This window comes from Galeopterus variegatus, unplaced genomic scaffold (assembly GCF_000696425.1).
Source record: "Galeopterus variegatus unplaced genomic scaffold, G_variegatus-3.0.2 Scaffold153, whole genome shotgun sequence".
NCBI classification, from domain to species: Eukaryota; Metazoa; Chordata; class Mammalia; order Dermoptera; family Cynocephalidae; genus Galeopterus; species Galeopterus variegatus.
This window is the reverse complement of record NW_007726264.1, coordinates 846,232-868,496: the sequence shown is the minus strand read 5'-3', so window position 1 is coordinate 868,496 and position 22,265 is coordinate 846,232. Positions and strand designations below refer to the sequence as shown.

Genomic DNA, 22,265 nt, shown 5'->3' with positions numbered 1-22,265 from the left:
CATGAAGGGCCCTATCTGCCATGCTAAGGAGCCCTTACTTTACCCTGACTGAGGGGAGTTACCAGAGGATTTTTCATAATGGGACTATATTTTTCCATTTCTGTTTCTTATAACAGAATACCTAAAACTGGGAAATTTATAAAGAAATGAAAATTATTTCATACAGTTTTGGAGGCTGGGAAATCCACGATACAGGGGGCACATGGGTATGACATGATAAGAATGGGTTGAGTATGAGTGAACTAACTTTCTCACTCACTCTCCTTATAAAGCCATCAGAACCATACCCATTACTCGATGAATGGATCAATCCATTCACCAGGACACAGTCCTTCCAATCTAATCACTTCCTAAAGGTCTCACCTTTCAATTACCATAATTGGATTTCCCACACTCTTAATGCTCTTACAATGTGGGTCAAGTTTTTAATACATGAACTTTTGGGGGACACATTTAACCCACAGTAGACTGTCATGCTAAGAACTGTATTCTAAAAAGATCCTATAGGTAGCAATGTGAAAAACTGTGACAATGGGGCTGGAGCAAATCGAAAAGGCAGGAAAGGGGTGTATCAATTGGATGTGGAGGTAAAAAAAAGGGAGGAGCTAAGGATCACATCTAGCTTTCTGGTTTGGATGTCCAGAGAATAGGGGTATGATGTGCTGTTTAGCATTGGAAATATAGGAAGAGATTCAGGGGCAAGACAGTGAATTCCCTCTTGGACAAGTTGATATTGAGGTGCCAATGAGATATTTAAGTGTAGTTGTCCAGTAGTAGATGGTTAAGTGGGGCTGGAGCTCAAGTTAAAGGCCTGGGTTGGGGAGACAGGTTCTCAGGTGGAAGAGGAAACCCAGAGGGAGAATGTGCAGTAGGACAAGAGGCCCAACCCAGACCCAGAATCCTGGAGGACACCAACCTTTAGGGCAACATGTGCTGCAGAGCAGTCTCTGGAACTAGACAGCCTTTTATTAGCAGGGGAACCTTAAGGAAGTTATTTTACTTCAGTCTCTAATCTATAAAATGAACATAATAGCATCTACCCCATAGTTAGAAAAGTGCTTCCTATTTTCAGTTCCCTTAAGGGATGTGTGAATAAAGACGAGCCCAAAAAGGTGAAGAAGGAACTACGAGGAGGCGGAGCTTGAAGATATAATGAGAAAAGAGAATTTCAGAGAGGCCAATAATGTCAGATCCTGCCAAGAGGACTGTCGGATAAGGTCTGTAAAGTGTCCATCTTTCAGCAGTTAGTGACCTTACTAAGGGCAATATTTCCCTGGATTGGGATGGGCCAGTCTGTAAAGGTTTGAAGCGTGAATGGGGTCACCGCTGATGCATCCTTTCCTGCCGCTCACCAAGTCTGTCTCTCCCACTAGACGCTTCTTTTAAAGACAGTCAGCCATGGATCTTGTTCCACTTTTTCCAATCAATTTCATCCACCAACAGGATAATACGTTGCGTCACGTTACCTTTAACTCCGCGACATTCACGCCTTGCCCGCCGTAAGCAAGCGCTAGGTAACTGATGATGCAGACTCTCACTCGTGTTAGTAGCTGGTGAAGACCGCTCAGCGTCACGCCCCAGGCCCCAATTCCTTCCGCGACTGCTTCGAGGAGTGTCATTTCCATCATGGCCACAAGGTGGGGCCCGCCTTCTGCTCTGCGGTCTCGGGTCACGACCCCGGAAGCCCATCCTCCACCTCGTCCCTAGCGGTGATGGCGGCGGTCGCTTCGGTTCTGTTTCCCGCGGTGCGGCGGCGTCTCTGGGGTTTCACCGAGAGGCTGCTGGTCCGAGGCGCCTCCGGGCGGGTGAGCTTCCGTCCACTGGGCTGGGTGCCGCGCGGGGAGGCGCGGCGGCCCTGGGCGTCGGCGCCACGGATCCCAGCAGCGGGTCGGGGTGGGCCTCCTCGCCCGGGAGCCGCGGGGCGCCAGGCGGCCTGAGGCCGCTTAACTCTGGCCGGGGCTGGGCTGGCCCGGCCGGAGTCACCCGCTACGTGACTGGCCGGTGATGTGCGGGATGACCCTGGTTACCGGCCCCTCAGCTCAGCTACTGGGAATTCATTATAAAAAGTGCATGTTGACCACTGAAAACCTAGCGGCTGCAAATTGGAGAGGTCAGAAAGGGAAATGGTCGCCGCTGGAAGTTCTGTTTTTGCGTCATCCTCAGCGAACCTTGGGATAGCTAAAGTAAAATTGTGTCTGTATTTGCGTTTTTCTCATAAGAGCGCCTCTAGCTTTCTCCAAAGGGAAGTGACACTTTGACGTACCAGCATGTATGAAGGAAAAGAAAAACTGCTCAAAGTCGAATAGTCCATTGTCAACAAACCGGTCAGCTGAGGAGATTATTTTGAGCATCAGTCCTTTTTCCTATACTCTTTCTACCCTTTTAAAAACTTGTTGCTCTTCTTGAACAATGAAAACCTAAGTCTCCTTACTGTTTTGTGTGTACGTATTTTTGTATTTGTATTTTGATGTTTTTCTTTTCTTGGCTCCCCCCCACCCCCGCTTGTTTTCTCCATAATGAATTTGAAACATTTCTAGGAGAGGTATCGAAATAAAGTCGGTTTTTCTCTGGGTAATGTTAGTAACTGCTCATCTTCTGTAAGGTAAGGGTATGTTTATAAACATGTTGCTGGCTTTAGGAGAGTGATTGCTTAAGGAAGTTTATAGGCCAGGCAAAGTGGTGTATCTCAGTGAAATCAAAGTTAAGGAGGAGAGGGTATTTCATAGAGTCTGAGATAGATTTGATTTTCTAATCAAAATTTAATATAGTAATGTGTTTTCCTTCCTCTCTTCCACCCCCTACCCCAACCAGCCCTCATACTTTGGAGGGAACAGATTGAGAAGTACACAGGCTTCTACACAAGTTATTCTGAATGTTCCTGAAACACGAGTAACACGTTTGGAAAATGGACTCAGAGTGGCTTCTGAAGACTCTGGGCTGTCAACATGCACAGTAAGTGACTCCAAGCAAACTTCTCTAAGTGACCTGTGATTTGGGAGAGAGCAAATTGTTGATTTCAATCTGCAGCTCTTTAGTTGGCTGGTGGTTGAAAAATGGTGGCATTTATTTTGCCTTGACAGGTTTCTGTGGGTTGTGAACCTTTCTTCTAGTGGTACTTCCATACTGGATATTGCCTGTACTGTTTCACTGTCTACATCCAATTCTTGTAGACTGCTGATCTTTAAAACAATTCTTTGTAGTAGGCATTATCACATCTGTTTTATAGCTGAGGAAGCAGGCTCAGAGAAGTTAAATGGTTTTGTCCAAGGTCGTGCAGCTAATACATGACAGAGCCGGGATTTACACCTAAGTTTTCTGACAATCTCTGATATTCTTTATACCTTGGTTATTAATTAATTGGCTGTAGTAATGAGTTTGGCTAAGAATCTGGGTCCTCAGTGAAACTGGCAGGTCGATATTTGTAGCATCTTGTAGTAGACTGATTATCAAATTTTTAAGATCTCATAGTTCATAGGAGTGAACTGTCAATTCATGCAGCTCAAGAAAACCTCAGTGTTAAGACTGGAAAGCATTTGTCAGAAAAAAGAAGGAGACTGCCCTTCCTCCTCCAAAGAAATAAAATGGTTTTATTTGTTTTTTGTTCTTTGATTGCATTAAGGTTGGACTCTGGATTGATGCAGGAAGTCGATATGAAAATGAGAAGAATAATGGAACAGCTCACTTTCTAGAGCATATGGCTTTTAAGGCAAGTTGTAAGACTTATTTTACAAAAATGAATTCTCTTTAAGAGGTAGTAAGCATGAAATCTCATTCATTAAAAACAAGGAGAACTACTTGTATAGTGTAGCATGTTTTATTTTTACTTTTCCAGGACAGTACCTGAAAGAATTACTGATAATTCTTTGTAAAGTTGAAACAAGGATTTTTTTCTCTCAGGATGCAGGGGTCATCTGAATATACCATTTCTGAAGCTTGATTTCCTTTTTCTTTTTGGTGGCTGGTCATTATGGGGATCTGAACTCTTGTCCTTGGTGGTGTAACACCATGCTCTAACCAACTGAGCTAACTGGCCAGCCTCTTTTTTTTTTTTTTTTTTCTTTTTGTCTTTTTTTTTTACTGACCGGTAACGGGATCGCAACCCTCGGTGTTGCGCCCGCTCCGCGCTCAGCCAGTGAGCGGGAACCGGTCTCCATGTGGAATCCAAACCCTCGGCGGGAGCGCTGCCGCGCTCCCAAGCGGTGCACTCTCCAGTGCGCCACTGGGCCGGCCCACTGGCCAGCCTCTTTAATGTACTTTAGAAACCATATTTGGCCCTGGATAGACTGACATTGGCTTATGTCCCTCTTATTCTGTCCCCAACATTGTCCTTCCTAAATCTGAATTATTTAGAATAGATGAAGGATAAAGGAAGGTATCATAATTTTTCTTTTGTTTCAAGGGCACCAAAAAGAGATCCCAATTAGATCTGGAACTTGAGATTGAAAATATGGGTGCTCATCTCAATGCCTATACTTCGAGGGAGCAGACTGTGTATTATGCCAAAGCATTCTCTAAAGACTTGCCAAGAGGTATTGTTATTTATACTGCAGATAATGTGATTTTCACAAGGGTTCAGAAACTACCCTGTTATAAAAGAGTAAACCCCAGAAATGTGAAAAAATGAACCAAACTCTGGGTGAAGGGGCAGCTGTTATTTTTTTCTCCAAATACGAAAAATTATATCAAATATTTACAGGCCAAAGACTTGTGAAAACAGGACCCTGACACTTGATTTAAACCTCCTTTCTTTAGAGCCAAACTGTGTAGTGAAATATTTTTAAGTGTTGTTATTCCTTGTTTGATACAAAAACTATTGGTCCTGAGCAAAATAAGCAAATGTTCACTTATAAAATTATTGATGGTTGTTATAAAGCAATAAAATAGAGATTATTTTTATTTTGTAGAAATAAGATTATTTTGGCATAGTATAGCAGTTTATTGTATCTTAAGTATTTTATTTTATACCGGTAAGGGGATCCTAACCCTTGGCTTGGTGTTGTCAGCACCACGCTCAGCCAGTGAGCTAACCGGCCATCCCTATATAGGATCCGAACTCGTGGCCTTGATGTTATCAGCACCGCACTCTCCCAAATGAGCCACGGGCCGGCCCTTATCTTAAGTATTTTAAAGCAAAGTAGTTACATGAAACATTTTCCTAGTGGAAGACTTCACAACAAAATTTAGCAGTTTTAGAGCTAATTGGTGAAGTTATCTTTAAAGTCCTTGTATAGATGTAGTTAACTTTGAAGTTTTAGATTTCTAATAGATTTTCATTAATAGTGTTTGAACGGCACTTTACACAAGTTCTTTTGTGTGTATATTATCCATTCGATCCTATAGTAATCAGGTAGGTGTCTCCACTTTGCAGTTGTGGAAATAGAAGCACAGACTCTGACTTGACCAGGATTGAATAGCTAGTAAGTAAGTGGCTTACTGTGGACTCAAATGCATGTCTTCTGACTCAGATTCAATTGTTTGTCAAAGCAACAACAAAACAAAACAAAAAACCCACCGTCTATAAATAAATAAAATAAAAAATTGAATATAGTACCCTAACTTTTACATTAAAAGGAACAAAAATGACAACAACAATGGAGGGTGTGTTGGTGTGAGTTGCAAAAACCAATAGTAACATTCTTAATGATTTTTTGGAAACAGTTTTTGCCCCAGGACTAATTAGAGACAAAGAAGAAAGGTCTAGGGCCGAGCCTGTGGCGCATTCGGGAGAGTGCAGCGCTGGGAGCTCAGTGACATTCCCACCGTGGGTTCGGATCCTTAGGAATGGCCGGTGCGCTCACTGGCTGAGCGCGGTGTGGGCGACACCACACCAAGGGTTGCGATCCCCTTACAGGTCACGAAAAAGACAAGAAAAAAAAAAAAAAGAAAGGTGTAGGCCAGGCTTCTTTAAAGAGTTGTTTGTTCTAGCACAACCCTTTTATTTACACACAGAACAGTAGGGAAAGCAAACAAGAGGAATAGAAAAGGAAAGAAGTTAAAAGACTTCTTCCTCCTAGCTTCTGGCCGGGAAGGACAGAGCCCCTGCCAGTGGGAGTGGAAAAGCAGAGGGGGCTCCTTGAGGAATCCCAAATAGAAGTGCTCTCTGAAGCAGCTTCAACTTTGGGGATTTGCTTGAGGTTTTTATCCGCCCAGCTGGGTGAAGCCCTGGTATATGAGGTAATAATTAGATGTTTAGTCGTCTCCAAATTTTTACAGTCACCCATCCTCAGTGGTAAGAAACTTGATCATACACCCTCAATATGTATATTTGTAAGTTAAGTACATGTGTTACTATACTAACATAATTTTAAATATACATTAAAAAGAAATAAAGATCCAGATTAAAACATAAATGCTAGGAAAACAGAACTCCCTCTCTTTGAAACTACCACTCTAGACAGGATCTTCACAGAGGAATTCTTGTCCTGCCATCTGTCTTCTCCCATCTTGTCGAATTCTGGTTCTCTTGTCTGGACAGATGGGTTTTATTGGTTTTACAGGTAATTTTTTCCTTTTGGTCATGATCTGAGTCCCAGTTTACTCTAACAGTCTGTTTTGTCATGTTCTCAGTATTTGAACATAATTGGTTCTGAGACAAATCCCCTTAAAGTGAACTTAAAACAAGGAACAAAAGTTTATGGTAAAAAAAAAAATGAAACTTAGGTTCATTTTATATTTAACTTAGATTGTGATTGCAACTATGTACTAATACTTCAGGAATAAAGTAGGTTTCAGGGCCAGCCTGTGGCTCACCCGGGACAGTGCAGTGCTGATAACACCAAGGCCACGGGTTCGGATCCTATATAGGGATGGCCGGTTTGCTCACTGGCTGAGCGTGGTGCTGACAACACCAAGCCAAGGGTTAAGATCCCCTAACCGGTCATCTTTTTTTAAAAAAAGGAATAAAATAGTTTTTTATTTTTTGCAAAGGTATATAACTTTTCTGATAAAATTTTTTTTTTTTTGGCGGCTGACCAGTAAGGGTATCTGAATCCTTGACCTTGGTATTATCAACACTGCTCTAACCAACTGGCCAGCCTCCTAAAATTGCTGAATAGCCTGATATGACATCTTTCATATCACTTATGGCTTTTTGCAAATTAGGGCTTGAGAGGACACAGTTCTGTAAGTGTTTCGTTGGGATTCTATTTTAGATTATGGTGATTCTTTGCTTTTTTATATAGCAGTCTCATTGCTGTGGGAACTTGGATATTAAATACTTGGGTGATATGAAACTTCTGTACATAGCTAGATTTTTTTGGTCTAATATTGGTAACTTTCAACTTTGTAAAGTTCATACAGAACAATCTATATTAAATATGCAGATTTCCGTGGCATTTTTGAAGTGACTGCAGGTAGAGCCATTACAAAATGATGACAAATTTAGGATTTTTCTCCAACCTCTTCCGTACCACAGGAGTTTAAATTTTACATTTTTTATTTTAATATTGACCTTTTAGTATATTGAATGTATGGAAAAATTTTCTTCTCTCAGATTAATCATTTAGTCAGTATTGAGTGATGGTCAGTGTCATGGTTTCTGATGTTGGTATAATAGATTTTAATAGTGAAAGTTAAGATTCTTAGTGTTTCTTATTTTTATTTTAAATTAGCTGTAGAAATTCTTGCTGATATAATACAGAACAGCACATTGGGACAAGCAGAGATTGAACGTGAGCGTGGAGTAATCCTTAGAGAGATGCAGGAAGTTGAAACCAATTTACAAGAAGTTGTTTTTGATTATCTTCATGCCACAGCTTATCAAAATACTGCACTTGGACGGACAATTTTGGGACCAACTGAAAATATCAAGTAGGTATAATTCTTAGATTTTTTTATTCTGGAGAAAAATGTATGAGTTGTGGAAATTAACATTTACAGACTTTCAAAAAGTTTGTTTTAAAAAGTCATTTTTTGGTTGGTTAGAGTGTGGTGCTGACAACACCAGTGTCCAGGGTTTGATTCCTGTACTGGCCAGCTGTCAAAAAAAAAAAAGAGTCATTTTTTCCCCCAATAATCTATATGAAATTGTAGTTAGATACAGTTTAGCACCACCTGACTCCCAGGTGTCTGGGCTCATAGCTACGTCTGTAATAAAGTAGTAGTGGTATCAAATCTTTTTCCTTGATATAAAAAAGTTGAAGTTCTTTGATACTTGTTGCCTGTATCATAGTACTCACTGCTTTTAACTCTTAGAATAACTTAAGATCCAGTTTGATTTCAGGTATATTATGCGAAGATCTGTGCTTTATTATTTCATTTAAAAATTGATTTATTAATTTACAGATCTATAAATCGTAAGGACTTAGTGGATTATATAACCACACATTATAAGGGGCCAAGAATAGTGCTCGCTGCTGCTGGAGGTTTGTCAATTTATTTTCTTTAAATGTTTTAAACAGTCCAGTTGGAGTGGTGTGCTTTATCAGTTTGATCTCATTGGGAGATGTCCTAAGGGTTTTTATTTACAGAGCAAATTGTTTAAGTGTGTTGGGTAAGGGGGATGTGGAGCATTGGAACCAGACTTTCCCTCTATCTTCTTTTAGTAGGTTTCATTTACAGAAAAACTTATGAACTGTTCAGTACATATGTACATACATAATGGGATTTACTTGCAAGAAAAGGGCAAATGAGTGAACTGGGAGACAATTACACTTTTTTGTTTTGGTTTTTTTTTTGACCGGTAAGGGGATCACAACCCTCGGCATGGTGCGGTCTGCACCATGCTCAGCCAGTGAGCGAACTGGCCATCCCTATATAGGATCTGAAGCCGTGGCCTTGGCGCTACCAGCGCCGCACTCTCCCAAGTGAGCCACGGGGCCGGCCCGAGATAATTGCATTTTGAGGACGGTGTTTTACAGTTTAGAATATCTTGAGATTTTTAATTATTTCTTGAGAACCAATTTCATCCTTGGTCAAATGTGAAACAGGGTATGTTGTGCATTCGTTATTTCATCTGTTCAACCATTCTTTTAATAGCTCTACTAATAACTGAGAAGGGGAAGTACATAGAGGGCTATGAAAATGTTTAATGGGAATTCAAACATGCAGGTGGCATCAGGACGCAGGTTCTTTGGGGACGTGTTTGAAGCCAGTGAATGAAAAGAAATTCACATCAGATTCTGCCGGCTTTGTTGGCAGTCTGAATTTAGGCTAACAGCACATTTTAATTGGTTTCCAGTTTTCTCTTTCTCTATCTTTCAATGTAAGAGCAAAGCAAAGATAGAGGTTCTTTTGTGTTCTTGTAAATTTAATTTTTATCTCTTTAGAAATTACGATAAATTAAAATTCTGTTTGCTCTGGATAGAAAATGAAGGTTAAATATCTCAAATGTATATTCATTGTGGCTCCTAGGAGGAGGAGGCAGGCATGAAGTCTGAAATTCTCTTGAGTAATATTGTTTTACTGGTGCTGACTGGAGCTTAAACATTTGAAACTGCCTTGGAAAGGGAAAAAGACTCTTCGTTAGATGGGGTCTTAATAACCAAGCTGTTGGGGACCTCTCTGTCATTCTTGGTGGCATATAGACACAATGAGTTTTATTTTGGTTCATGGGTTCCATTTGACATTGCTGAAGTTGGAATATCTTAGAGTTAATGGTCTGTCATAGATTAATTAGCATTTTATCTTATTGGTACATAAAGGATGTGCCTTACAAATGATGACATCTTAAATTCAGTGAAATAAGCTAGTTTAAGTCTCTGCTGACCTTGTCTGAGTTATCTCAGCTACCATTTAGCTCTTCTAGGTTAATCTTCAGGATGTATAACTTTCATTTGCCAAATAATTTTTTGTATCCTAGCTTCATTTTTTAAAAAATTACCAGTTCCCCTGCTATTTATTTATTTATTTATTTTTGGTGGCTGGCCAGTACGGGGATCCAAACCTTTGCCCTTGTTATACCACCATGTTCCAACCAACCGAGCTAACTGGTGAGCCCTTCCCTAAGTAGAGGTGGTGTTGCAGCAGGAGCCAAGTATCTGACACATCCAACCCAGAGGGTTAGTAGGTGAAGGTAACAAAATAGTGGAGGCAATTGTTGTCAGGTAGTGAGAATTGAGCTTATGTTCAGTTTTTTACTCTGGCCTTCTGGCATCCTTTTAATCCTGTGGTCTTTATAAACTGTGTCCTCACCCTCTGGATAGGTATCCAAGGTGGCTTTCCTACATAGTGATTATGAAAACAACCTAAACAACCTAGTATCATACACTGTATTGTTTTATACCACAGATTGGTTTGGAAAATATGGGTGTAAGTTGTGCTTACACATTCTAATGGAATGTTTCATTTAAAGAACTCTTATGGCAGTATTTGTTTTTTTTTGTCTTTTTGTCTTTTTCCGTGTCCGGCAACGGATCGCAACCCTCAGTGTTGCCCCCGTACCGGACCGGGGACCAGCAACGGGATTGCAACCCTCGGTGTTGCCCCCGCGCCTCGCTCAGCCAGTGAGCGGGAACCGGTCTGTATGTGGGATCCGAACCCTCGGGTGGGAGCGCCGCCGCGCTTCCCAAGCGGCGCACTTATCCAGTGCGCCACCGGGCCGGCCCTATGGCAGTATTTTTTAAAGCATTTGCACATGTCTTAATTTGTTTTTTAAGTTTATGGTTGTGTTTAAGAATCCTTCAGTGCTGAATCTGCTTGGGTCCCAAGTATGGATAGTTAAGAGGTACAGAATCTAAGAAATTCCTAAGTTTTGGATGGCAAGTAGTGAGCATTTGGATATCTATGGATGATTTCCGAAATTTAGATGATAGCTGTACCGGCCAGCACCCCCCCCCCCCCCCAAAAAAAAATTTTTTTTTTAAATGAAACTATTTTGTTCCTGAGTTCTGATAGCAGCACTCAGAGAACGAAGCATATCTGTGTATCCAGCTTTCTTTAAATGAGATATTTGTAGTCTTTTCTACCGAAAAGGTAATTTTTTGAAAATTGACTTTTTTTGCTAGTTTGCATACTGGAGCTTTTTATAACTTAATATAATATGATTTTGTATGGAAGGTGGTATTTTCAAGCTGTTTTATTGTCTTAGCTGTGAATACATTGGTATGTTGATGAAAACTGTCAGTTGCTCTATAGAATGAGAAAGCTGCATAACCCCAAGCCTTATTAATCATTAACACCAAGGAATAAGTGTGCTCTGTGAGCTTACTTTTAAATGGCTTTTGGTGAGTGCACATGGTTCATGTGGAATATATATCATGTTATACCACCTGGATTTTATTGTAAACTGAAGTATTGGTAGTTAGTTTTCTGACAGACTGTACTGCTGCTAGATACATACACAATTATTTTCCTTCAATTTAGGTGTTTCCCATGATGAACTGCTTGATTTAGCAAAGTTTCATTTTGGTGACTCTCTGTGCACACACAAAGGAGAAATACCAGCTCTGCCTCCCTGCAGATTCACAGGAAGTGAGGTAGGGCAAGCTTCCTAGCTGGTACATATTTTGGGTTTCTTGTGTTGTATATATAAATGAGTGTACAAAATATGCTTATTTCTAATAGTAAAATGGAAGGAGTCAAAGGCTTATTAACCTGTAACAGAAAGGGAAGAGGATGGACTCATTTGCTTACATTCCTTCCTATTATTCTGTATTATTTAACCACCTGTTTTCCTTTCCTAGGGAAGTAAGGTTTTAAGAGCAGTATTAATAATTTGGTCTTTTTGTTCTATTTCTTTGGCATTATGCCCTTTTATATATTGTAAGGTATAAAAGTAATCTTTTATTTAAAAAGAAACCCCAAATTTTGACATCAGGTTTACTCTTGGCTAAGTTCTGCCCAAACTACATTTCTGGGGGTAGCTGTTGCAGCCACAGCTTTCAGGGAATCTGATAGTTGTCAGCTGTAGCTTTAAGCCTCATTAGGGGCACTTAGTGTGCCACATTAAGGATGATGCTGAAAGTAGTGTTTGGAAAGAGATCTCATGTTGTCAGCTGCATAGAACTGTGGCATAGCAGTACAGAATAAATTTGTAATGTTAATTATTAGTTTAAATTTAGAAAAATTCAGATTGACAAACAAAAGATTGATTTCTACCAATGAAATAATACAACCCTTTTTGACCAGGTGAACCATCCAGTGGCTATCTGTAGTATTTCAATTGTAGATCTTTTGGTGAAAGTAATTTTTCCTTAATTCATGAAATTCTTCTAGATTAAACAATCCAGTGATGTAATAAGGTCTCATAGCTAAAAAACAAAATATAGTCATGGTGAGCATTTTAACTTTGCAATTAATGGGACTGTTGAATTTGTTTCTTTCTTGTGAAACATGTTACATAATGGTAATCTTAACTAGTTTTTTTTTTCTTTATCTTCACTAGATTCGTGTGAGGGATGACAAGATGCCTTTGGCACACCTTGCAATAGCTGTTGAAGCTGTTGGTTGGGCACATCCAGATACAATCTGTCTCATGGTTGCAAACACACTGATTGGCAACTGGGATCGCTCTTTTGGAGGAGGAATGGTAAGTGATTTTGGAAGTAATTTCCCATAATAAATAGATTATCATGTTTTTCTAAATAGTTCTCTGTACGAATTCTCCCCCCACTTTTTTTAAATGGCAAAATGGAGTTTTGTACTAAGAATTTTGACTTTAAAAATACAAGGTGATACTGGATTGTATATGGGTGGGCCAGAAAAAACCAATTTCTTTTTTCCTTTGCCACAAAGTTTATTAGTGGAATAACTAGCAAAATTTGAATAAGGACAGAAGAGTTAGATAATATATAATTAATATATGTCAATGTTAATATCCTAATTTTAATAGTACAGAGGTGATGTAAGAAAAATTTTTTAGAAGTGCACTCTAAAGTATTTAGGGGCGAAGAAGCATCATATCTGCAACTTACTCTCAAACAGTTCAAAAAACATGTAAAAAGAGAATGATAAAGCAAACATGGTAAAATGATAATAGTTTTTAAGGGAATTTGGATAAAGGGAATTCTTAGTGCTACTTTTTGCAATTCTTCTGTAAGTCTGAAATCATTTCAAAATATAAATTGTATAGATTTGTCTGCACTCAAAAGATTCTCCAAAATACATTTTATGTAAATATCTTAAGCTTCACATGCAATTTAATTTTGACTCTTTAAGCACACATAAAGAGCCCTACAGACTGGGTTGAGGACAGCGATGTATTGTTTTATTTTATTTATTTTTAGAAAGATGACTGGTAAGGGGATCTTAACCCTTTGCTTGGTGTTGTCATCACTGTGCTCAGCCAGTGAGCTAACCAGCCATCCCTATATAGGATCCGAACCCGTGGCCTTGGTGTTATCAGCACCGCACTCTCCCAAGTGAGCCACTTATTGTTTTAGAAGTAGATGCAGGATTCATTGCTTTTACATTATGAACTTCTCCAAGAATGCATTGGGCTAGTGAGATAAGTATAATTCTTACTTAGTCTTGTTGCATTTTAACTGTATTATTGAGATGCTGCTGGATAAAACTGTGAAACTTGGCCTTTTAGGGAATTCACTATTTGCCACATACCTCATTTTCCCTTCTGGTATTTTGGACACGTACACCTACAGTTCTTTTGGAGTATTTTTTTTTTCCTTACAGAATTTATCCAGCAGGCTGGCCCAGCTCACATGTCATGGCAACCTCTGCCATAGCTTCCAGTCTTTCAATACTTCCTACACAGATACAGGATTATGGGGACTCTATATGGTTTGTGAACCAGCCACGGTTGCAGACATGCTACATGTTGTTCAAAAAGAATGGTGAGACAGTAGCCTTAAGTAATTTAAATCTTACTTAGAATTCATATTGCCTCTGCTGATTATTTTTTGATCATAATTTTAGCTACTAAGTAAGAGAACTAGACTAAACAATAGCAGTGGTTGCTATGTTTTAGAAGATCACAGGTGTTTCTTCTAAACCACACGGGAAGCTAATTTATACTAGAGAAAGTTCATCTTTCAGAAGCAGATTACTTCAGAAAGAAGGTCCTAAAAGTTTGAAAGTCAACTAGAAGTTGTTTGGAAAATATCTCTAAAAGTAATGTGGCTTGGAAAAGCAGTGTTAAGAAAGTAAATCTGAAGCCACCATTGCTAAAAGAAAAATGTAGTAATAAAAAACTAATATAGTAGACAGAGGCAGAAAGGCTCACAGCTTCTTGGAAAACTTTTATTTAGCTTTGGTTCCTTTCCTCCACTGTTCCTAAGTGGCTTACATCTCTCTACATTTGGTCAAATTGGGTTGTAATTATTAATTTAATGATTAGATTTCAGTTAAGACTCAGCTGATTCTTTTGAGAAACCAATAATTGACCCACTGACCCATCCCCTATCATATCAGACCCTCACAGATGGGGATTTGAGAAATCTCAAGATGATTATAGCATTTCTCAAAATGTGGTCGGCCTATTTTTATATTGTATTGAATGTCTGTTAATGAGCAATTAGACAAATTTACATCATTTTTGAGAAGTTAATACCAGGGAAAATAATCAGTATTATTTTAGCTTTTGCTTAGCATTGCGATTATTAGTAATTTCAACTTTTTACTAAGTTGAAATCATAATCACTTGCATGTTGTGGTGTAATATGTAGAATATAGCCTATCTTTCTTTAGGTCATTAACTCATAAAACACATAACATTTTCCAACTATTGGATAATACCACTTTTCTCAAATTTTTTTTAGGATGCGACTCTGTACAAGTGTCACTGAAAGTGAAGTTGCACGAGCCAAAAATCTTCTGAAAACAAACATGTTATTGCAGCTTGATGGTAAGAATAAAGACATAAGTTCTTTTTTCTTATTGGCTGATCTATATTCCAATATTTAAGTTTTTCCTTCTCTTTAAACAGGTTCAACTCCAATTTGTGAAGATATTGGCAGGCAAATGTTATGCTATAATAGAAGAATCCCCATCCCTGAGCTTGAAGCAAGAATTGATGTAATTAGTCCTTAGAGATACTATTGGGTCTTGTGTAAAAAGATCTTTATTACAAAAGCTTAAAATATGTATCCTAAATCTTGCTTTAGTTTAAAAAAGTTCCAGTTATAGAATTTGTCTTTACTACAAAAAGCTCTGAATGATAGTGTCTTCTCTATTTCAGGCTGTGAATGCTGAGATAGTTCGAGAAGTATGTAACAAATATATTTATGATAAGAGTCCAGCAATTGCTGCTGTTGGTAAGCCTAACTCCTTTTCTCCTATGCAGAAAGTTGGCCAAGTACTTTTCTCTTAATTTAATTCAGTTTTAACTATCTTTTTAATCCTTTAGGTCCCATTGAGCAACTACCAGATTTTAACAGGATTCGCAGTAACATGTGCTGGCTTCGTGATTAGTATGCTCCTAATCACAATATTTTCAACATACGTATTTATAAAACTAAGAGAGCTGCAAGTTTTAAGCTATCAATTCCTAAATAAAAAATAAACATATTTTTGGAAATGTGAGTGACATATTGTGTCATACTTTCAAAGGATAAGACCCCTGAAGGATTGCTTTGTATAATGGTTGATCTTTGTGCTCTGAGAAATTATGTTAGAAGCAGCACACTTTCAAATTATTATCATAAGTATAATTTTAAGAATAAAAATTTGTACAGTATTTTCCGTTTTATTATAAAATGCACACACAATAAAGATTGTCATTAGGTCATTTCTTGGCTCTACTTGCATTTAGTACTTGTTCTTGAGCAGCTTTCTTTGCTTTTACCATCTCAACGAGTTCCTGCAAAAGGAAAAAAGTATGATTAAAATTTAGAAGCTGTCAGAATTTAAAAACAGACATATTCAGTGTTTGTTCTAAATATGTGAAAAATTCAAATTGGATAAATCTGTAAGTTAAGACACTACTGAAAAAGGTTGATTTCACTATTGCCTAGACTAGAAGGTTTCTAAGGTTGGTCATTTCTTTGCAGTACTATTGGCCCCCATAACTACTGTGAAGCACAGTAACATACACTATTACCCAATTAATAGACATAATCAAAATGCCAACTATAACACAAGTTACAATTTAAGTAATAATGGAATTTATAAACTCTAAAAATCTACAACCTTATATCGTTTCATGCAGTCCTTCTTTGTTCTGCCAGGCACTGCTTCTGCTATTTTTTCCCATCTTTCAGGTGTATTTACTGGGTATGTTTTCAAAGCTTGTTCCAAAAGCTTCTGTTCTTCTGTTGTCCAAGGAGTGAAATCTGTGTATGGACCTGTTTGAGAAAAATTACTTAAAAACTCTTCTCCTGTGAGTGGTAGAAAATTGTCTTGGAATGCATTCCCAGATGAGTCTTTTGCACAGATATCTTGCTAAATGCCCATTCCAATATGGAACATGTAATTTGGAAGAAACTTCCAGAGATGAGACATACATATAAAACTCTTAAGTGTTAATGAAAGAGAGAAAAAACTTTAGATAGCTCACATCCCAGAAAATCAAACATCTCAAAGGCTTTTAAAACAGTATAACAGACACTGTCTGCCTTATATGAGGCTTGCTGGTCTCTCAAGACTTAATATTAATCTCACCAGACCCTTTGTTTTGTATTTAAGTCTGATTTAGATGTACAGTATAGTTGGACTGCTGGGTTGAAAAAAACAATCACATCATCTAAGATTTCTGATAAATCTAGTTCCTTATAGGATAAGGGAAAGAGCTCCTCCGTTATAAAACTTTTAGGTGGATGGACCCCTAGAAACCATTCTTGTTTAACATTGGAGGAAACAAGCCTAGCAAAATTAAGCCGAGTACCCAAGGTTTCAGTGCTATAGAGGCAAGCTGAGGTTACATTCAATGTTACAGTGTGGCATTCTTTTCACCACACCCACTAAAATCTTGTGAAGCCAATACTAAGCACCTCTATGTAACTGCTAATGTGGTTCTTCAACTAAACCTTTTATATTTCACCACATATCTAATATATGTGTCAGAAACAAATCTATTTCTTAAGGATGTAAGTATTACACAGCTCACGTAGGTAAAATGTGAATGATGAATGGTGAAAAGTTGATTTGATTATTTTAAGTTAATGGACTACTGGCAATTTAGTTATTTCAGATAATGTAGGGAAAATGCAGTAGCACCTATAGTACCAGTAGTCTGACTACTGCTTGAAATTCCAAGGGTAGTTCAAAAAGTTCATGGAAAAAGAGTATTAAAAGGTAACACCAATCTTTCCATGAACTTTTTGAAGTACCCTGGTACATCCTATGAGATCTGGTACAAAGTTAAGCCTAGAAAGCAAAGTTAATTCCCAATTAAATAAGAAAAAGAATGGGACTGGCTGGTTAGCTTACCTGGGAGAGCATGGTGCTTATAACACCAAAGTCAAGGGTTTGGATCCCTATACTGGCCAGCTGCCAAAAAAAAAAAAAAACAAACCACCTACTTGAAACAAGGCAGAGACTTGTATCCGTATTTGCAGGCAGATTAGAAGCTTTTTGGAAGGTAGCTTTTAAATCCTAAGAAGCCCTTAATTGAATTTCTTTTTACTGGTCTAAAGCCTTTCTTAATATCACCTCCTGTCTTTTGGAAAAAAGATGGTGTGACATGCAATTATTTTCTGCTGTTCTCCAGTACTTCACAATACCCAAATAAATGAAACATAATGTTGCAAAGTTCCTATGAGAAATCACTACTCAAAAAATGGTACCAGCTTGCACAATGGCACAACTGAAGAGGGAGGAGCTTTCCCACTAAACCTATAAAAGAGGTAAAGGAGTCACATCCGGTTAGCATCAATGTCAATCACTCCTGCTCTCACAGACAGAAGACAGGCTGTGAGTACAAACATCAGGGTCTGCCTCCAACAGGGGAACAAATCCCATAAAAAAGAGCTGAGAAGAGTGTATTAATATCTGAATGTTGTATGATATTTTGTGAAGGAGATAAAAGAGCAGGTTTTTCCTTTAAAACAAGGACATTTTCTTACTCAATTACAGTACTTTTTTTTTTTTTTTTTTTTTTTGCAGCTGGCTGGTACAGGGTTCCAAACCCTTGATCTTGATGTCATAAGGTCACACTCTAACCGACTGAGCTAACCAGCCAGCCCTACAGTACATTTTCCAAAATCAGGAAATTAACCTTGATAAAAGTAGATTATCTCTTCAGTTGTCCCAATAATATCCTCTAATACTGATTTGGAAAATCTGGCAAACAAGATAAGCACAGCCCCTCCCCTAATGGCCTCTGAAATGGAAGAACTGTAATTCTCAATTATTAATGGTTAGTTGAAGTAAATCTGTGACTGTCCAGAAAATGCTTGCTTTACATCTTCCAGTCTTCTAAACATTTTATTTTCCAGACATTCTTAACACAGACTCTAGGTCTTGTATATCTTCAAGTAACTGGATACATGGCTTCCATTTTCTACTCCTAGAAAAAAAAAATTTAATTACCTTCAAATCGCTCTGAAGGTGTTGCATTGTCTGCTTGAGGCACCACTCCATGTTCTTTTTTAAACTTATCAAAAGCCTTTTTGTTTATGTCATCTTTTTGATGAGGATCTGAGAAATGAAAAATTTTCATACACATCATCTCATTTAGTCTTTTATTAAATTGCATAAATTTTAAAAATGTGTATTTAAGGTAACAAATTGATTTCTCAAAACTAACTCACCAAGTTTTTGCAGACTCTTTGCTTTGCCAATAACATCTTTGGCAGTTCTTTTTAGTCCAGAAGAAGAATGTATGTTCATGTAATTAGCAATAACTTCCCATCTAGAGTAACCAATGTAATAGTTTAAATTATATTAAGGACAAACGAAACAAAAACCGTTACATTTTTACTGCAGAGGTTAGTTATAATATCTAGAATGAGCTCCAAATTGGTGGTCTAATTATGCTACTATTCCAAATTACTATTGCTGGACTGTAGTTTTTGCCTTTCATATGTTTAAATCAACTATATACAATTTTGGTTTTAAGTTTGTACAAAACCTTATAGATTCTGTGTACAAATCAACAAAAATAAAACCACACATTTTGTATACTGCCAATATGACATATACTTCTTAAGAAAAGGAGATAAATCATTCTGAAAACAGCCATAGTTTCCTCATCTATCGACTGAGGGAAGCTGGATCTCTAAATCTCTAAGGCTTCTTTTGAGTTCTAAATTCAGACTTCTGAAGTAAGTTCCAGTTTAAGGTAGGAAACAATAAAGAGCCAAGACTATGGAAGAGAAACGACATAACACAAACCCGGCTCTCTAATATAAGCCATAACAAAATAAACCAATGTAACAGCCAATGTTTATGTCTCATGATCTTCTATTTCCTGAGAAAGGGATGAAGCATTTTGCTATACATACATATGTATATACGTATTAGTGTAATGGATAAGACTGGCAGGTTCAAAAGGCACCTTGTTTTTCAAACTACCCACTGTGGCACAGAATTTAGTAGAAAGCAGTTAATCTGTCTAGACTCAAGCTTATTTCCGGAAATTTCTGCCATAACCAGTGCTTCTATTTGGATGTTTGCCTACATTATCTCCAAGCTCCAGCATGTACTGAAGAGAAGTTTCATTAAAACCAGTACCTTGAATTCGTTCCAGCAGGAAAAAGATTCACAGCTTTAATTAGTAATTGCAGATCATCTTCTGACCAATTTTTATTGCCATTTCCACCTCCACCAGTTGATTTCTCTGCATTCTTAGATGCTTGTCGCATACGAGCCTCAGCTTCCTCTTTCTCTTTTCTAATTTGCTCATTTATTTCTTCTATCTAAACAAATATCATAGGTGAGTCAGGAACTTAAAGCATTTTGCTACTCTATATTCTCTTTCTGGCTGGGGCTTTTGGTCCTCAACTCTCAGTGTCATCTTCCCTGATCCTATAATCCTCCCAGGCCAGCCCCCAAAGCAGCATCAGCTTTTCACCCTGGCTTCCAGGCTGCATAGGTCTTTTGGAGGACCCAAGACCCACCCATGGCTTGACCTGCCCGATACTCATGTCATGCGACTTCCATTTGCCCTGGATACTACTCAGCAAGTCTACAGTCACTGGGTTATTCACCCACATGGCCATTTCTTTAAGCTCATATTCACCCTTATAGCAGATAATCTCATTTATTCTCTAAAAAGGTAAAGGCATAGCAAAGTGTCCTCTGCTTTATCATGAAGTTCTACTTTTTACACTGTTCCTTCTAGTCTATCTTCAAACTTGGACAAGTAAAAAAAGAAAACCTTTACTTGACCTTGTTGCTTCTGTCAGCTGCTATCTTAGAGTCATCTTTGACTTATTTCTCTCCTTCAGTCCTTTAGAACCGGTCATCAAGTCCAATAACTGTAACTTTGAAAACTTCTAATTCCCATCATTATTTTTATAGTACAGGTCCTTACAATGAGATCCTTATAACTCGTTACTTCACATCTATCTGTTGCTTCCTGCCCACAAATGCTAGATTAACAGTACAATGTTGAACCCTCTGCTACTACTCAAAGATCTGCAGTAATGGAAACTAGGCATCATGGTATCAGAAACTTGCTTAGTTTGGCTCTACTTTCCCTAACCAACTTCATTTCTCACTCCTCCCCATAACTTTCTGCTCCTACCTATAATATACAGTTCATGCTGTTTCCCCAATCTTCATTTTGACACTTGTCTTTTCCTTCAAGGCTGCTTCAAACCCTTTGCTGAGCCTTCCTGGACCACTCACACCTGGAGGTGGCACTTCCTATATAACCTATGGCATTTACTGTGGGCCCTCCATCTGGTCTTCAAGCCTTTTCTTTTCAGCGTAACTGTTTCTGAACAACTCTGTGGCACCGACATCATTAAGCATTTCTCTAAAAGCACCTAGGCATAGTGCTATGTGTAATAGGTACTAACATTTGTTGAACTGAATTTCTGGGCCTGTTTCCTCATCTGCAAAATAAAAGGTGTAGACTAGACAAAACAAAGATCTCTTCTGGTTCTAAATGTTATCATCCTATGAAAATATTCAAGGAATAATTAAGACAATTATTTGCAATGATTTTGCAAGAACTACGTAATATGCTAGATACCACAAATCAAACACTATGTATAGTAAAAACAATATGCATTAAATTCAATTAAAATCTACAAGAGCAAAACATAGTGGGAGACACAGAGAAACCACAGTCTTTGCCCTTGGTAACTTATATATTAGGTGGAGAAACAGTAAGTTAAAGGAGAATTAAATGCTAAATATAGGTACGTAACGATCAGTAAAAAAAAAAAAAAAAAAAAAAAAAAAAAATTGCTAAATGTAGGAAGAAGTGATGTGTTCTTCTATTACCTGTTTTTCCAGAGCAGCCTTTCCTACTTCTCTTGTAGACGATGTGAGTGTTTCATTCAAGCACTGTAAACTAAAGAAAAAAAGGTATGAAAATTTAGCCCAAGTTCAAGAGAAGATTTCAGTAGCAGTTCCATAGATATACCTTGCTAGCTCAAGCCGATCACAAAGTTTTTCCACTTCTTCCATCATTTTAACCCGTTCCACCTCATTGTCAGAAAAGTGATTCCAGGTCTAGAAGCAAAAACACAAACATTTCCATCTTATATCTACTGACACTCAATAATACACCCATCTAACACAATTACAAAGCATGAGCTTCTCAGAGAGGTTTTTGATGTGAACGTACTCGATGGCCTGCCTGTCACCAGCTGTTCTCCCAAGGGACCTCCCCAGGGCTCTCCCTACTCAGCTAGCAATAAAAAGCATTATACCAAATGAGTAGAGGAGCAAAACAGAAAAAAGATGGTAGAGAATACCTCTAGATGTTATAGAAAGCAGAATGATTCCTCAGAGAACAACTTAAGGATCAAGAAATTCTGTATGATGACTTAAAATACCTTTGTTCAGCTGCCTTTCTATCCAGTGTGTGCTGAACTGTAAAATCTACTGGAAATTCTAAATGTGAAATTAAAAAAAGGTAATATAATATGCTAAGGAACAGGTTAATAGCAAAAATTCTGAGTAACTAAAGATTATGCTCAGAGTGGAACAGCATGATATACCCGGATGTACAAGAAGTTAATTGGAAAGTACTTGCCATGCTTTAAGCTTCTGTTGACTCTCATGTCTCCTGTTTTTCACTTCTCCTTGCTCCCTTAATCCATGCAATCTGGTGCTCACTAAGACTGCAATGCTCCTTTTACTGCTGACACATCCCTGGGATTCCAGAAGCATTACTGATTTTCTTCTTACCTATCTGGTCACTCCTTCCCAGGCTTCTCTTCCTATATCAGCACCTGAAGTCGTGGTGTTTGCCAGGGTCCTGTCCTCCACCCTCCTCAGTCTGTGCTCTCTCCCAGGGTGATCTCATCCACTTGCAT

The 22,265-nt window shown here is 38.2% G+C and overlaps 2 protein-coding genes across 3 annotated transcripts in view; one reads left to right on the top strand and one right to left on the bottom strand.

Moving 5' to 3' along the window:
- Nucleotides 1-1,706: 1,706 nt before the first annotated feature.
- On the top strand, nucleotides 1,707-15,619 carry PMPCB (peptidase (mitochondrial processing) beta). Its single transcript, XM_008592289.1, has 13 exons — nucleotides 1,707-1,805; nucleotides 2,812-2,952; nucleotides 3,620-3,706; nucleotides 4,400-4,529; nucleotides 7,611-7,809; nucleotides 8,284-8,363; nucleotides 11,302-11,414; nucleotides 12,323-12,466; nucleotides 13,567-13,727; nucleotides 14,652-14,737; nucleotides 14,819-14,907; nucleotides 15,071-15,146; nucleotides 15,239-15,619. The coding sequence occupies exons 1-13, from the start codon at nucleotides 1,713-1,715 to the stop codon at nucleotides 15,301-15,303; spliced, it is 1,464 nt and encodes a 487-aa protein (XP_008590511.1). The 5' UTR covers nucleotides 1,707-1,712; the 3' UTR covers nucleotides 15,304-15,619.
- The window catches only part of DNAJC2 (DnaJ (Hsp40) homolog, subfamily C, member 2), a 29,550-nt gene continuing 22,846 nt past the window's right edge, over nucleotides 15,562-22,265 (bottom strand). For both annotated transcript variants that reach the window (XM_008592298.1, XM_008592306.1), the window contains exons 11-17: nucleotides 21,368-21,456; nucleotides 21,226-21,295; nucleotides 19,504-19,688; nucleotides 18,582-18,682; nucleotides 18,361-18,468; nucleotides 16,021-16,175; nucleotides 15,562-15,691 (exon numbers count right to left, since the gene is read on the bottom strand). In XM_008592298.1, coding sequence (XP_008590520.1) covers nucleotides 15,617-15,691; nucleotides 16,021-16,175; nucleotides 18,361-18,468; nucleotides 18,582-18,682; nucleotides 19,504-19,688; nucleotides 21,226-21,295; nucleotides 21,368-21,456 — 783 coding nt within the window. In that variant the 3' untranslated portion in view covers nucleotides 15,562-15,616. The remainder of the gene's footprint in view (nucleotides 15,692-16,020; nucleotides 16,176-18,360; nucleotides 18,469-18,581; nucleotides 18,683-19,503; nucleotides 19,689-21,225; nucleotides 21,296-21,367; nucleotides 21,457-22,265) is intronic.

What these genes read in the sequence shown, in the direction of transcription:
- PMPCB (XM_008592289.1), top strand. Translation starts at nt 1,713, where the DNA reads ATGGCGGCGGTCGCTTCGGTTCTGTTTCCCGCGGTGCGGCGGCGTCTC. An exon ending in GCAGATTCACAGGAAGTGAG is followed by an intron (nt 11,415 to 12,322) that starts GTAGGGCAAGCT and finishes TATCTTCACTAG; the next exon opens with ATTCGTGTGAGGGATGACAA. An exon ending in AGCTTGAAGCAAGAATTGAT is followed by an intron (nt 14,908 to 15,070) that starts GTAATTAGTCCT and finishes TCTCTATTTCAG; the next exon opens with GCTGTGAATGCTGAGATAGT.